Here is a 16,090-nt window from a genome sequence, read left to right on the forward strand (position 1 = left end):
AGTTGCAGGAGTTATACTACCAGATTTCATGACCTATTACAAAGCTATAGTAATTAAATTTCTTTTTTCCTAATTGGTATAGCCGCTGTGGAAATAGTGGCTCTAAAAACTTAAGAGGTTCCTCTAAAATTTAGAAATGAAAATGCCACATGATCCAAGAATGTCATTACTGGGTATTTACCCTAAGAATATAAAAGAATACAAAAACACTAATTCAGAAGGTTATATGCACGTCTATAGTCACTTCAGTAGTATTTACAGTAGCCAAAATATGGAATCAGCCCAAGTAGCCACTGTTAGATGATAGAATAAAGAAGATATGGAATTTATACACAATGGAATATTACTCAGCCTTAAAATGGATGAGATCTTGAGGCACCTGGGTGGCTCAGTTGGTTAAGCATCCGACTTTGGCTCAGGTCATGATCTCATGGTTCATGGGTTCCAGCATCACGTTGTGCTCGATGGCACAAAGCCTGCTTGGGATTCTGGTTCATCTTCTCTCTGCCCCTCCCCCACTTGTGCTCTGTCTCTCTCTATCAAAAATAAATAAATGTAAAAAAAAAAAAGGATGAGATCTTGCAATTTGTGCCAACATGGGTAGACACAGAAAGTATTATGGTAAGCGAAACAAGCCAGACCGAGAAATACAAATACCATATGATTCACTAATATATGGAATCTAAAAACAAACAATCAAATCAACAAACAAGCAAAGTTAGATGTAGACCTATCAATACGGAGAACAAATTTATGGTTGCCAGAGAGGAGGGGGATGGGGGATAGGCAGAAAGGCCGGGGTGGGGGGAGGGAGAGGAAGATACAGGCTTCCAATTATGGAATGAGTTAAGTTACAGGAATAAAAGGTACAGCATAGAAAATATAGTCAATGGTATTGACAGGTGGTAGCTACACTTGTGGTTAGCATAGCATAATGGATAAACACGTTGATTCACTGTGTTTTACATCTGAGACTAACATACATTGTGTGTCAATTACACTGCAATAAAAAAAAAAAAAAAAAAAGGAAAGAGAACATTGTCCAGAAAACGGACCAAATGATTGATGGAATACAATAGTGACATCAGAAACAGATCTACAAATACACTGTTACCTAACTTATGATGGATGCATCACTATTTTCTCAAAGAGGAAGAATGATCTTTTCCATAAATACTCTTAGGCAATTTGTATATTTATTTGGAGAGAAAAAAAGGATCTGGGCATGTAGCCAGTCCCTATACAGACTCAATTCTACTTGATTAAAGATCCCAATGTGAAATACAAACATCTAAAAGGAAAGAATAGTGAAACATCTTGGAGATATTGAAATATATAAAGCATTTGAAACAGACCTCATAAAACAATGGTTATTTAAGATTTAAAATGATTCATTGCACTGATGTAAGAAATTATGCTCATCACAATAGTATGAGAAGGAAACTCTAACAGTGGGAAAAGATGTTTTTTTAAAAAAAAATTTTTAGAGGGTGTGGAGGGGCAGAGAGAGAGAGAAGAGAAAATCCCTATCTGTCAGCACAGAGCCCAACACGAGGCTCAAACTCACAAACCATGAGATCATGACCTGAGCCAATATCAAGAGTCAGACTCTTAACCAACTAAACCATCCAGATGCCCAAGGGAGTATTTTTTTTAACGTTTATTCGCTTTTGAGAAATAGAGAGAGACAGAGAATGAGTGGGGGAGGGGCAGAGAGAGAGGGAGACACAAAATCCAAAGCAGTCTCCAGGCTCTGAACTGTCAGAGCCCCACCTGGGGCTTGAACCCATGGAGGACGGGATCATGACCTGAGCTGAAGTCATATGCTCAACCAACTGAGCCACCCAGGCACCCCTAGATGCCTGAGGGAGAGGATACTTTTATCAGACCTACATAATCAGACAAATCGTGGACAAAGGATTTGTAAGCATAATATAAAGGTAACTGTTCCAAATCCATAAAGAGTAGACAAGAAATACAATATGAAGATGACAAAAGGTATTGGTGTGGACATCAAAGATGTGGGAGTAGCCGTTTTTAATTACCATTTTCAAGAAATTCTTCTCTATATCAGGGCAAAATGTTTTTATAAACTATAAATTATTATCCTTAAAAAATACATGACAGGGGTGCCTGGGTGGCTCAGTCCATTGAGCGTCGGACTTCGGCTCAGGTCACGATCTCCCAGGCCGTGAGTTTGAGCCCGCTTCAGGCTCTGTGCTGATAGCTCAGAGCCTGGAGCCTGCTTCAGATTCTGTGTCTTCCTCTCTCTCTCTCTCTCTCTCTCTCTCTCTCTGCCCCTCCCCCACGCATGCTCTGTCTCTCTCTGTCTTAAAAATAAATAAAACGTTTTAAAAAATTAAAAAAAAATAAAGGTAACAAAAATAGATAAAAATAATCCAGTGTTAACAGGCAGAAAAAGAATTATTCATGTGTGTGTGCACATGTGAGTGTGTGTGTTTAAGGGGACAGTTCATCGCAGACAGCAGACTGAAGGATTCTCCTGGGGTCCTGGTAATGTTCCAATTTTACTATCATCATAGCTGTTTGATCTGGATTCTGATTACACAGCTGTCTTGAATTTGCAAAAATGTATGATGCATGCATTTGTTAATAAGTATATTATGTTTAAATAAGTTAAAACACCACAAAAAAGGGGAAAACAAGTACTTGTAAATTTTTACATTTACTTGTAAATTTTTTTAATGATGTAGTAAGCATCATTCAATCATCTTCATTCTGCCCCCAGAGATAAACTCATAAAAAGCCATTGTAGTAGAAGAAGATCATTAAGGGTTGCAAGAACAATGAAAACATCTTTCCTACAAATACAACGATTTGATTCCAGATCGCTGGGTTACAATAGAAAGACTTTACCAGGAGACATTGTGGAAAGGTATCTAACATAACTTTATTTGCAGGGGAATATAAAGATGTCCTGTAGAATTAGGAGATATACCACGCCTTTGTTTGATATTTTCAAACGCTTGAGGCATAATTAGCTTGTATTCTTTCTCCTCAGGGAGAGACTCAAAGGAGTAAAGTCATCCATAAATCCTTACTGGGTTGTGCCATGAACAAATGGGAGCCCAAAGATTTTCCACCTCGCAGGTGAGCACACTGTACCTGTCTCTGTGACTAACTCTGAGTCTAGTAACTCTTCAGGACCCCACCTCCCATTTACATTATTGTCCCCAAACCCCCACCCGCTTCCATGATTTAACCATCTCTTTAACAGTTCTCTTTTGTTAACTGAAGTTTCTGGGCAAATACAAGGTTGTAAACATCTTTATTATAATTTTTGGTGAAAGCTAGACGTTTGCTAAGATGCAGCAAGGTTGTAATCATTGAATAGTGGGGGGAAAAAAGCAATCTCTGAAAAGGGAATTGGTTAAGAAATTCACACCCAAGACCTTAAGATTTTCCTGTTTAGTTTCTTTCACTTGGACCCTTCGTAAAATGTCAAATATGATACTATTATGCATAGTTAATTGGATATTTTCAGAATTTCTAACTCAAATCACACATTTCCATAGTGGTTTCCAGTCCCTCTAAAGTAAAAGGATTGCCTCAATGTGTTTGTAACACTTGCAATTTCTCTGTTTCAAATACATCATGTGTTTCCCAAATTTATCAATATCCTTTTCAAACCATCCCTTTTAGTTGGAAGTGAGGTGAAAGCAAACTATTAAAGCATTGATATCAGTACGTAATGCCTCCATCACCCCGTAACATCTGATTAATAACAGGATTGCCCCTCTTCCTTACCTGTAAGCTTTGGAATAGTCTCTGAAATGCCATCAGATCATCCCTTAAATAAGGAAAAGCACATCTCATGTAGATTGGAATTAAGATTAAAATATGTGCACATACAAATTTCAATAAAGAAGAATTCTTGCAAAATTTTAAAGCAGTAATATGTATTTTGATTACAATTACAGTGTATTTTCCACTTATTTAATAGTTTTTTTCTAAAACTCTATTCCCCCTTGAAAATTACTTTGATGTGTAAGTATATATATTTAAATCTATATTTTGTTGACCTTCCATGTTGAATATACTCATTGTCACCTAATTTAGTGTAAAAAGATGTATTTGGCAATAGGAGGGGGCAGGGCTGGGGAATAATTTAATTCTCTCACCTCTATCCTTAGGGTAGTTTTATAGTGAAGGTCCAACGCTAATCTCATTGTTTTTTTTACATGTTTGAAGAAAAGTTGGGAGGGAAAAAAAACAGATCTAAAAGGTAAGAACCAGGTTACCTTCAATAATCGTACAAAGTAATGTAAATAGAACCATGTAAAATAAAGTTTAGTGTTTTACATAGAACTCTAAAGATAATTAGAAACACGTCATATCTTTTCTCATATATAAGGGGACTTGTATTTAGTAGCATGGATTTAAAAGAGAGCACACACTCTGATATTCTCATTTATTCCGTGAGATTTATGATGCTTTTAATATCCACCCGAAATATGTCCCTAACTGTATTGTCTCCTGAGAATGAATTTAGTGTTCCTGACCGGTAATCTGCTTTCTCTCTCTATGGATTCAACTCTTCTGGATATTTCATATAATGGAATTATATAATATAATATGCACAGATGTGCCCTTTTATACTTGGCTTCTTTTGCTTAGCACGTTTTAAAGGCTCATCCATGTTGTTGCATATAACAATACTTCTTTCCTTGTGTGGCTTCCTAATTTCTTATTGTGTGGAGACAACAGAGATGCTATCCATGCATTGGTTGATGGACATTTGGGTTGTCCCCAAGTTTTGACTATCATGAACTGGTGTAACTCTTACGAATGCTGTCATGAACATTTACCTGCAAAGTTTTTGTATGAGCTCTTGTGGTTGTCGGTACTTTGGGGGTACACATCTGGAAAGGAATTACTGGATCAGAATGGTAATTCTTAGCTTGATGTATGGAGTCACCGTCAAACTCCATCCATAGTGACTGTACTGTTTTACCTTCCCATTAATACACAAGGATTCTTATCTCTACACCCTTGTCAACCTTTGTGATTTTTTTTCTTTTCTTTTCTTTTTTAAGCCACCTTACGACAAGTGAAGTGGTATCTCCTTGTGGTGTGGATTTGCATTGCCCTCATGGCTAATGATGTTGAATATCTTTTCATATGCCGATGTCCATTCGCATATATTCTGTAAGAAATGTCCTTCAACTTTTTTGCCTGTTTTTTTTTGTTTAATTTGGGTAATTTTTCATTTAGATATTGGACTGTAAGAGTCCTTTGTATATTTTATATACTAGACACTTACCAGATAGAAGATTGACAATTTTTTTCATTATATGAGTTAATTTTTCATTCTGTAATAATGTCCATAATGCATACAACTTGTCTGTTTTTTACATTTTGATAAATCCAATTTAGGAGATTTTAACTTTGTTGTTTGCTATTTTGCTGTCATATCTAAGAAAGCTATAAAGAGCTCAGCTAAGCTGAGAGAGGCAGAGAAAGAGAGAGGAAGGGAGAGAAAGAGAGAAATGAGCTGCCAGGTGCTGGAACAGACAATTACGGCCACAGGCCATAATGAAAGATTTAGGCCTTTAATCAGTATTAAAATGGTCCTCTCAGTCATGTCATGAAAGTTAATGATTATTTTTGTATTTATTCCCAGTATAGGTTTCCCGAATGGCCTGCACAGACAAACACAATCTAACACTGTTGAAAGAATTCATTCTAATGGGAATCACAGGACTCCCTGAGCTGCAGGCTCCATTATTTGGACTACTCCTCACTGTATATCTGGTCTCAGTCGTGGGTAATCTGGGTTTGATCATCCTCACCAAGATAGACTCTAGGCTACAAACACCCATGTACTTCTTCCTCAGACACCTGGCTTTCACTGATCTTGGTTATTCAACAGCTGTGGGACCCAAAATGCTAGTAAATTATGCTGTAGATCAACATACAATCTCCTTTAATGGGTGTGCCACCCAACTCACTTTTTTCAATATTTTTATCATTAATGAAATTTTCATTCTGTCGGCAATGGCCTATGACCACTATGTGGCCGTCTGTAACCCTCTGCTCTACACAGCTGTTATGTCACAAAGATTATGTCAGGTGCTAGTGGTAATGCCTTGTCTCTATAGTGTCTCTTTGTCTTTGTTGACCATCATGAAAATTTTCCTTTCATCATTTAGTGAATATAATGTCATCAGGCATTTCTACTGTGACAGTCTACCATTGATAGCTTTGCTCTGTTCAGGCACCGATGAAATTAGATTGATAATTCTGATCTTTTCTGCTTTTAATTTGGTGTCATCTCTTCTCACAGTCCTTGTGTCCTACATTCTAATCTCTGTTGCCATCTTCAGGATGAACTCTGCAGAAGGCAGGCACAAGGCTTTCTCCACCTGTGGATCCCATCTGGCAGTGATTGCCTTATTCTATGGCACTCTATTCTTTATGTATGTGCAGCCGAAATCTACTCATTCCTTTGATACTGATAATATGGCCGCCTTATTTTACATGTTGGTTATACCCATGCTGAATCCAATGATCTACAGCTTGAGGAACAAAGAGGTGAAAAATGCCTTACGAAGAACTTGGAGAAAGTGTGCAAATATAGACATACTTCAGAGATATTGCAGGTTTGGTTCCAGTGCACCACAATGAAGCAAATTTCACAGTAAACCAAATTAAATGAATTTTTGGTTGTCTAATACATATAAAAGTTATGTTGACCCTGTATTATAGTCTGTTAAGTGTTTTTTAGCATTAAAGGTAATCATACAATGTGTATACTTTAAAAAAAAACACTGTATTGCTTGAAAATGCTGTCATCTGAGCCTTCAAAGTCATAATATTTTGCCTAGAGGGTCTTGCCTCCATCTTGATGGCTGCTTACTGGTCAGGGTGGTGGTTGCCAAAGGTTAGGGTGACTGTAGTATTTTCTGTTTTTTTTTTTAATTAAAAAAATTTTTTAATGTTTCTTTATTTTTAAGAGAGAGACAGAGACAGAGACAGAGCATGAGCGGGGGAGGAACAGAGAGAGAGAGAGAGAGGAGACACAGAATCCAAAACAGGCACAGAGCCTGATGCAGGGCTCAAACTCTGAATGGCGATATCATGACCTGAGCTGAGTCAGACACCCAACCAGCTGAGCCACCAGGCACCCCGACTGTGGTAATTTCCTAAAATAAGACAACAGTGAAGTGTGTTGCATTGATTGACTCTTCCTTTCATGAATAACTTCCCTGTAGCATGTGGTGCTGTTTGATAGCATTTAACCACAGTAGAACTTCTTTTCAAAATGGAGTCAATCTTCTCAAACCCTGCTACTGCTCTATCGACCATGTGTATGTCATATTCTAAATCCATATTCTAAATCCACTGTTACCAATTCAACAACCTTACAGCATCTTCACCAGGAGTAGATTCCACTTGAAGAAATCACTTTCTTGGTTTATGCATAAGAAGCAATTCTTTATCCATTAAAGTTTTGTCTTGAGATTTCAGCCATTCATTCACATCTTCAGGCTCCACTTCTGATTCTAGTTCTCTCACTATGTTTACCACATCTGCAATGAGTTCATCCACTGACGAAACAACTAACATTGTTTCAGCCTTGGACTATTGCTTGCATGGGTAGATTTCTGTGAAATTATGATTTGTGACTATATGCATGCTGAGGAAAGCATAAATAAAAGTATTATTGTTTGTAAGATTCACAATTGTATATATTAAAAATTCAAAAATATCTTCAAGCTGATACACTGAAAATAATGACTAAATTTTGCAAGGTTAGTACATATAAAGTTTCCAAATGAAAGATCAATTATTTTGCTATCCACTAGTAATAAACAGGTAAAAATAAAATTTTATTTTTTTGCCTTTATTTTTTTAATTTATTTTTTTCAATATATGAAGTTTATTGTCAAATTGGTTTCCATACAACACCTAGTGCTTATCCCAAAATATGCCCTCCTCAATAACCATCACCCACCCTCCCACCCCCCATCAACCCTCAGTTTGTTCTCAGTTTTTAAGAGTCTCTTATACTTTGGCTCTCTCCCACTCTAACCTCCTTTTTTTTTCCTTCCCCTCCCCCATGGGTTTCTGTTAAATTTCTCAGGATCCACGTAAGAGTGAAAACATATGGTATCTGCCTTTCTCTGTATGGCTTATTTCACTTAGCATAACACTCTCCAGTTCCATCCATGTTGCTACAAAGGGTCATATTTCATTCTTTATCATTGCCACGTAGTACTCCATTGTGTATATAAACCACAATTTCTTTATCCATTCATCAGTTGATGGACATTTAGGCTCTTTCCATAATTTGGCTATTGTTGAGAGTGCTGCTTAAAAATAAAATTTTAAACTATCAATTACACCTGAAAAAATTTGTCTCATAGTTAGGAGAAAATCTAATAAACAATTTACATGATTTTGTGGTTAGAAATTACAAAAGACTTGCTCAGTTATTAAAGAAAACATAGACGTAGGAGTACATCATGTCCATTGTTTGGAAGAAGTAAATGCTGTGATGAGGTCAGTTCTCCTTAAGATATCCTATAGATTTAACACAGTAACAGTAAAATCCCAATAGTACTTTTAAATATTTCAGTTGATATCAAAATTTATATGGCAAGCCAAGAGATTTAAAATAGCCAGGCAATGCCCCACAAGATGAATCTAATGACAGGTACAACTTCCTTTAATAAAGCTAGATTATTTTTTAAATGTTTATTTACTTATTTTGAGAGAAAGAGATCACATGTGTGAATGGGAGAGAGGCAGAGAGAGAGGGAGAAATAATCCCAAGCAAGCTCCCAGTTGTCAGTGCAGAGATGGACACAGGGCTTCTTCTCACCAGCAGAACCATGAGATTATGACCTGAGCTGAAATAAGGAGTCAGCTGTTTAACAGACTGAGCCACCCAGGTGCCCCAAAACCGCAACGTTTCTTGAACAAAAGGAAAATATCTTCATGACTCGGAATAAGCGAAGAAGGCCAGGGAGGTGAAGAATGAATGGATATAATATTAAATGAAAGACACCAGGCTCTCCCGAAATTACACTGGCTTATGAAAATATAAATGAGATTGAGCTGTACTCACTTGGCACTTTATACAAGTGACCCATTTTGGTTTAGAATGTTTGATACAGTTGAGGAGTACTGCATGTAGGCAAGAATGCAAGGCTGATTTCACACACGAAAACCCATTACATAAATCACATAATTCAACATCCTTAACAGGTTTATGATGAAATTCAATGCTAATTTGTAATAAACTGCCTCGCTGAGCAGGATAGTAGAAACTGGTGTTATAAATAATATCTAAAAAAATCCTGCATGTGGGGGAATAAATCGATTGAACACAGAGGTATTGAAGGTAGTGAAAATACTTGTATGATATCATAATCATGGGTACATATTATTACATTTTAAAAACCTACAGAAAACTTGTAATATAATACTGAAACATTAAAGATTTTCCTCTGAACACTCCTAAGACAAGGAGATCCAGACTCACCATTTATATTCAGTATATATTGGACATTGTAGCTGGTTCACCACGTTAAGAAATAAAAAGTATAAAGATAGATGGGAAAGCACACACTACCATTAAAAAAAATTTTTTGATGTCTTAACTACATAGATAAAACTATAAATAATTTATTAAAAATAATACATGTAGGGGCGCCTGGGTGGCGCAGTCGGTTAAGCATCCGACTTCAGCCAGGTCACGATCTCGCGGTCCGTGAGTTCGAGCCCCGCGTCAGGCTCTGGGCTGACGGCTCGGAGCCTGGAGCCCATTTCCGATTCTGTGTCTCCCTCTCTCTCTGCCCCTCCCCCGTTCATGCTCTGTCTCTCTCTGTCCCCCCAAAAATAAAAATAAAACGTTGAAAAAAATAATACATGTATTTATAAAATTTGCTGAATATGAAACAAATTACAAAAAATCAACTTTATTTCTATATCCCACCCATAATAATTAGAAAAAATTGAAAAAGAGATAATGTTTATGTATTTATTTATTTCGTATGACTTCCTTTATGTGAGGAAGCTAGAACTGTAAAATCCATAGAAGCAGAAACAGTAGTTGCAACATGATGGAAGAAAAGAGAATGGGTATAGATGTTTCCTGGGTATAGAGTTTCAGTTTGGAATGATGAGAATGTTCTGGAGGTAGATAACCATGATGTTTGCAAAACAGTAGGTATGTATCTAATGACACAAATATATACTTACAAATTAAAAGCTAAAATCATTAAAATGGTACATTTTATGCTATATGTCTTTTATGACAATAAGAAAAAGTTCAACAAAATACTTCAATTGAAGGTTTTACTCTTTTCAAGTTCTATGAATTGGGAAAGGCAGTTACTTCCCAAGTCCCTTCCCTTCAAGACCAGCGTACTTTCGGTAAAGTCAGAAATTTTATAAGTGCTAAGCTCCATTGGAAATACACATGTAAGTGATTTTTAAAAAGAATTCATGCAGCGTGAGAAAAATATCTGTTATTGTTTTACGTATGGCTCAGATTAGAAGGCAAACTCTCCGTAGGAATGAATAAAGATATTAAAGGCTGCCCCTTGTACATCATTTCAGACAACAACAAATAACTATTGTGCAGATGCACAGACATGATACAAAGAAAAAGGGAAGCATGCTTTTAGATATTCCTGGATCTTTTTTTCAGCAGAAAAAATGAATAGAATTATTTAGAACTACTTACAGTTAATATAAAGACCTTGTACTTAGAAGCCTGATCTTGGAACAAATGCCAAATGAGAAAAATTGCTTGGCAGAGTGACAGTCACTCTTATACAAAATGTGTTCTGAGTACAAAGAAATATGTCATTGTTCTGTGATTTTGCCGAATGTCTATGCGATAATTTTCACAAAGAAAATATATTTGAATTATGCAGTCCTAGAAAGTAGTGGCTGAGTGTAGACTGAAACAAGTTGTCACAAAAGATGTTGAAGATGTTTGAGAAGTTTCACATTATGGAAATATATGAAAAGTATAAGTTCGGATAAATAATTTAATGTTAAGAATAGTTCAATTCACAATGATGTGAAATAAGAGTGAATGCTTGACTTCCTTCTTGTTTATTTGGATGATTTTCTTTCTTTTTGCTGTCTGATTGCTGAGGTTAGGACTTCCAACACTATGTTGAATAACAGTGGTGAGACCGGAAATCCCTTCCTGTTCCCAACCTTAAGGGGAGAGCTCTCAGTTTTTCCTCATTGAGGATGATATTAGCTGTGGGTCTTTCATATATGGCCTTTATGATCTTGAGGTATGTTCCTTCTATCCTTTACTTTCTTGAGGATTTTCATCAAGAACGAGTGCTGTATTTTGTCACATGCTTTTTCTGCATCTATTGAGAGAATCATGTGATTCTTATCTTTTCTTTTACTAATATAATGTATCACATTGATTAATTTGCAGATATTGGACCAGCCTTGCATCACAGGAAGAAATCCCACTTGATCTTCGTGAATAATTCTTTTAATGTATTTTTGGATCTGGTTTGCTAGTATCTTATTGAGAAATTTTGCATCCATGTTCATCGGGGAAGTTGGTTTGTAGTTCTCCTTTTCAGTGGGATATTTGTCTGCTTTAGGGATCAAGGTAACGCTGGCCTCATGAAATGAGTTTGGAAGTTTTCCTTCCATTTCTATTTTTTGGAACAGCTTCAAAAGAATAGCTGTTAACTGTTCTCTAAATGTTTGGTAGAATTCCCCTGGAAAGCAGTTCATCCCTGGACTCTTGATTTTTGATTACTGATTCAATTTCTTTACTGGTTATGGATCTGTTAAAATTTTCTTTTTTAAAAAATGTTTTAATGTTTATTTATTTTTGAGAGAGACAGAGACAGAGCATGAGTCGGGGAGGGGCAGAGAGAGGGAGACACAGAATCCGAAGCAGGTTCCAGGCTCTGGAGCTGTCAGCACAGAGCCCGGCATGGGCCGTGGGATCCCACGGACAGTGGGATCATAAACCCACGGACCGTGGGATCATGACCTGAGCTGAAGCCGGATGCTTAACCAACTGAGCCACCCAGGCCCCCTGTTTATATTTTCTATTTCTTCCTGTTTCAGTTTTGGTAGTGTATATGTTTCTGTGAATATGTCCATTTCTTCTCGATTGCCCAATTTGTTGGCATATAATTGCTCATAATATTCTCTTATTATTGTTTGCATTTCTGTGGCATTGGTTGTGATCTCCTTTCATTCGTGATTTGATTTATTTGGATCCTTTGCTCTTCCTTTTTGATCAGTCTGGACAGGGGTTTTATCAATTCTGTTAATTCTTTCAAAGAACCAGCTTCTGCTTTCATTGATTGATCCTACTGTTTTCTGTGTTTTGTTTTATTCAAACATTAACTCCTACTCTAAACTTTATTAATTTCCCTGCTTCTGCTACTTTTGGGCTTTATTTGCTGTTCTTTTTTCCAGCTCTTTCAGGTGTAAGTTTAGGTTATGTATTTGAGAACTTTCTTCCTTCTTTATGAAGGCTGTTTTGCTATACACTTCCTTCTTATGACCACCTTTGCTGCATCACAGAGGTTTTGGAATGCCGTGTTTTCATTTTCATTGGCTTCCATGTGCTTTTCAATCTCTTCTTTAATTTCTTGGTTAATTCATTCTTTAGTAAGATGTGCTTTAATCCAAGTATTCATGGTCTTACCAATTTTTTTCTTGTGGTTGATTTTGAGTTTCATAGTGTTGTGGTCTGAATACGCAAGGTATGATCTTGACATTTTTGTGCTTGTTGGGAGCTGAATTTTTGACCCAGTATTTGATGTATTCTGCAAATGTCCATGTGCATTTGAGAAGAATGTGTATTCTGCTGCTTTAGACTGAAATGTTCTGAATATATCTGTTAAGTCCATCTGAACCAGTGTGTCATTCAAAGCCATTGCTTCCTTATTGATTTTCTGCTTAGGTAATCTCTCCATTGCTGTGAGTGGGTGGTTGAAATCCCCAACTATTATGGTATTATTATCAATGAGTTTCTTTATGTTTGTGATTAATTGACTTATATATTTGGATTCTACCACATTAGGGGCATAAATCTTTACAATTGTTAGATATTCTTTGTGGACAGACCTTAATTATGATATAATGCCCTTCTTCACCTCCTGTTACAGTCTTTATTTTAAATCTAATTTGTCTAACATAAGTAAGGTTAGTCCAGCTTTCTTTTGGTGACCATTAGTATGATAGATGGTTCTCCATCCCCCTACTTTCAATCTGGAGGTGTGTTTAAGTCTAAAATGAGTCTCTTGTGATCAGTATATAGATGGGTCTTGTTTTCTTATCCATTTTGTTACCCTGTGTCTTTTGATTGGAACATTTAGTACATTTACATTTAGAGTGAGTACTGAAAGATATAAATTTAGTGCTATTGTGCTGCCTGTAGAATTGGGTTTTTTGGTGAAGTTCTCTGGTTCTTTCCAGTCTTGGTTGCTTTTGGTCTTTTTTGTTTTGTTTTGTTTTTTTCTCCACTCAAAGAATCCCCCTTAAAATTTCTTGCAGAGCTGGTCTAGTGGTCATGAACTCCTTTAATTTTGGTTTGTCTGGGAAACTCTTTATCTCTCCTTCTATTTGGAATGACAGGCTTGCTAGATAAGGAATTCTTGGCTGCATGTTTTTCCAATTCAGCATGTTGAATACATCCTGCCACGCCTTTCCCACCTGGCAAGTTTCTGTGGATAGGTCTGCTGGGAGCCTAATATGTCTTCCCTGTTTGGTTAAGGACTTTTTTTTTTTCCCTTGATGCTTTTAACATCCTTTCCTGGTCTGTGTATTTTGTGATATGCCTTGGTGATGGTTGGTTTTTGTTAAATCTAATGGGAATTCTCTGGGCTTCTTGGATTTTGATGTCTGTGTCCTTCCCCATATTAGGAAAGCTATCCACTATGATTTGCTCACAAAAACCTTCTACCTCTTTTGTTCTTTATTCATCTTCTGGGGCTCCCATATTGGGATTTTATTCCTTTATACACACACACACATACACAGAGGGAGAGAGAGTCATGTGCAAATAATTAATAGGGCCTTTATGGCTTATTTTTTATATTAAAAAATTATACACCTAAGTATGAGTTATGCCTGTACAAATATAAAGAAATACATGTTTCTTAGGTGACGTAGTTAGGACAGCATTACTGTGAAATGTTAATAACACAGGGATTTGAGAAAACAAATGATAAGTAAATATAACACAATATCTCACTCCTAAAATAAATATTGGAGTGTTTTGATTAGCCCTCAGAATACAAGCCAAAAAGAGAAAAATAAAGTATTAAGACTTATAAATTTCAATAATATGTTTCATTCGTTTAAAAAATTAGTCTCTATTTGGTGCCTGGGTGGCTCGGTTGGTTAAGAATCTGACTTTGGCTCAGGTCATGATATCACGGTTAGTGGGTTTGGGTCCCACATCAGGTGAGCTCGAGCCCCTTTGGGTGAACAGGAGCCCCACTTCGAGTAAAAATGTGAGCTCCACTTTGAGTGAGCCCCGTTTCTCTCTTTTTCTCCTTCTCTCTCTGCCCACCATGGAATTCTCGCTCTCCTCTCTCTGCCCCCTCACTCCCTTGCGCCCTCTCTCCCCCCAAAAAAATCTTTATTTCATTACTAGGTATATATATATTACACATATCAGAAAGTATTATATTCTTGGGGTGCTTGGGTGGCTCAGTTGGTTAAGCGTCCAACTTTGGGTCAGGTCATTATTTCACCTTCCTGAGTTCAAGCCATGCATCGGGCTCCTAATTTTACATCAGGTACTGCTACCAACAGAAAAGGTTGCTCAGCATTAGTTTCATTTATGCATTTCAATTTAAACTTCAATGGGATAACACCATAAACCAAGGGTAATATCTAGTTGTTGGTGAGTATATGGAGGAATGAAAACTCATACATTGTTGGTGGAAAATTAAAATGGTATAAATATTTAAAAAACATCTGGTTTAAGATTCACCATCTTAGAAAGTAAAAAGGCAGCTAATATATTTAGGCCTTCCACTGCCATGTGAGAGAGAAAAGACATCACATTCCATTGCAAATATTCTATGTGAATGTCCACAGAAAGCTTATTTATAATAGTTAGACTGGAAATAATTCAAATGTTCTTCCACTTGAGAAAGGATAAACAAATTATGGAATATCCAAGCAAATGAATACCTTTCAGCTATAAAAAGCAATAAATTATTGGTATGCACAAAAATATGGATGACTCTCAAAATTATTATGCAGAGTAAAGGAGATCAGACTTAAAAGTGTAAACAATATAACATTAAATTTTTAAAAATTTAAAAATCTCAAATGCAGATTCATCTAAAGTTGCACAAAACAGATAATATGACAAATTCCAAACAGTGCAAGGAAATGGCATAAGAGGCATAAAGCTTGGAAAGGAAGAAACGAGACCCTCTGTAGTACAAATGGCATGTTGTCCAATAGAAAACCTCAAGGAATCCCCCCACCAAAATATGAGTTCAGCAAGATCACAGGATTCCATGAAAGCACAAAGATAAAAGATCAACATACAAATATATTGTAGAAACCAAAATTTTAAAATACCATTTATAATCACACAAGTATAATGAAATATACTCACAGTGAAACTCAGAAAACATGTGCAGGATCTGTATGCTGAAAAGTATGCTGATTAAGGAAACCACAGAATATCTGAATAAATGGCAGGATGTACTGAGTTCATAGATTAGAAGACTCAACCAAAGATATCAATACTTCCCAGACAGATTTATAGGCAATACAATGCAAACAAAATCCCAGCAAGATATTTTATAGATATGGTTGAGTTTATACTAAAATGTAATGAACGGTCAGGGACTTGGCATAGCTGAAATACCTGAAAACATGTAGAATAACATGGAAGAAACTCTCTGCTCCATGTTAAGGCTTACCATATAATATTCAAAACTGTATACCATTGGTGTAAAGAAAGACTTATAAAGCAATGGAACAGAATAGACTTACAACCTTATAACTTATAACCTTTATAAAAGGTACAACAAATTTTTCATGGAAGTACAAAGTTAATTCCGTAGAAGATGGGTAACACTTTTAA

The 16,090-nt window shown here is 36.4% G+C and overlaps 1 protein-coding gene across 1 annotated transcript; it reads left to right on the forward strand.

Moving 5' to 3' along the window:
- The first annotated feature begins 5,658 nt into the window (after positions 1 to 5,658).
- LOC101082436 (olfactory receptor 8K3-like) lies at positions 5,659 to 6,648 on the forward strand. Its single transcript, XM_003993341.1, has one exon. It carries the CDS (start codon positions 5,659 to 5,661, stop codon positions 6,646 to 6,648), a length of 990 nt encoding a protein of 329 aa, XP_003993390.1.
- Positions 6,649 to 16,090: the final 9,442 nt, after the last annotated feature.

Source organism: Felis catus, chromosome D1 (genome assembly GCF_018350175.1).
Source record: "Felis catus isolate Fca126 chromosome D1, F.catus_Fca126_mat1.0, whole genome shotgun sequence".
In the NCBI taxonomy this organism is placed as follows: Eukaryota; Metazoa; Chordata; class Mammalia; order Carnivora; family Felidae; genus Felis; species Felis catus.

What these genes read in the sequence shown, in the direction of transcription:
- LOC101082436 (XM_003993341.1), top strand. Translation starts at nt 5,659, where the DNA reads ATGGCCTGCACAGACAAACACAATCTAACACTGTTGAAAGAATTCATT.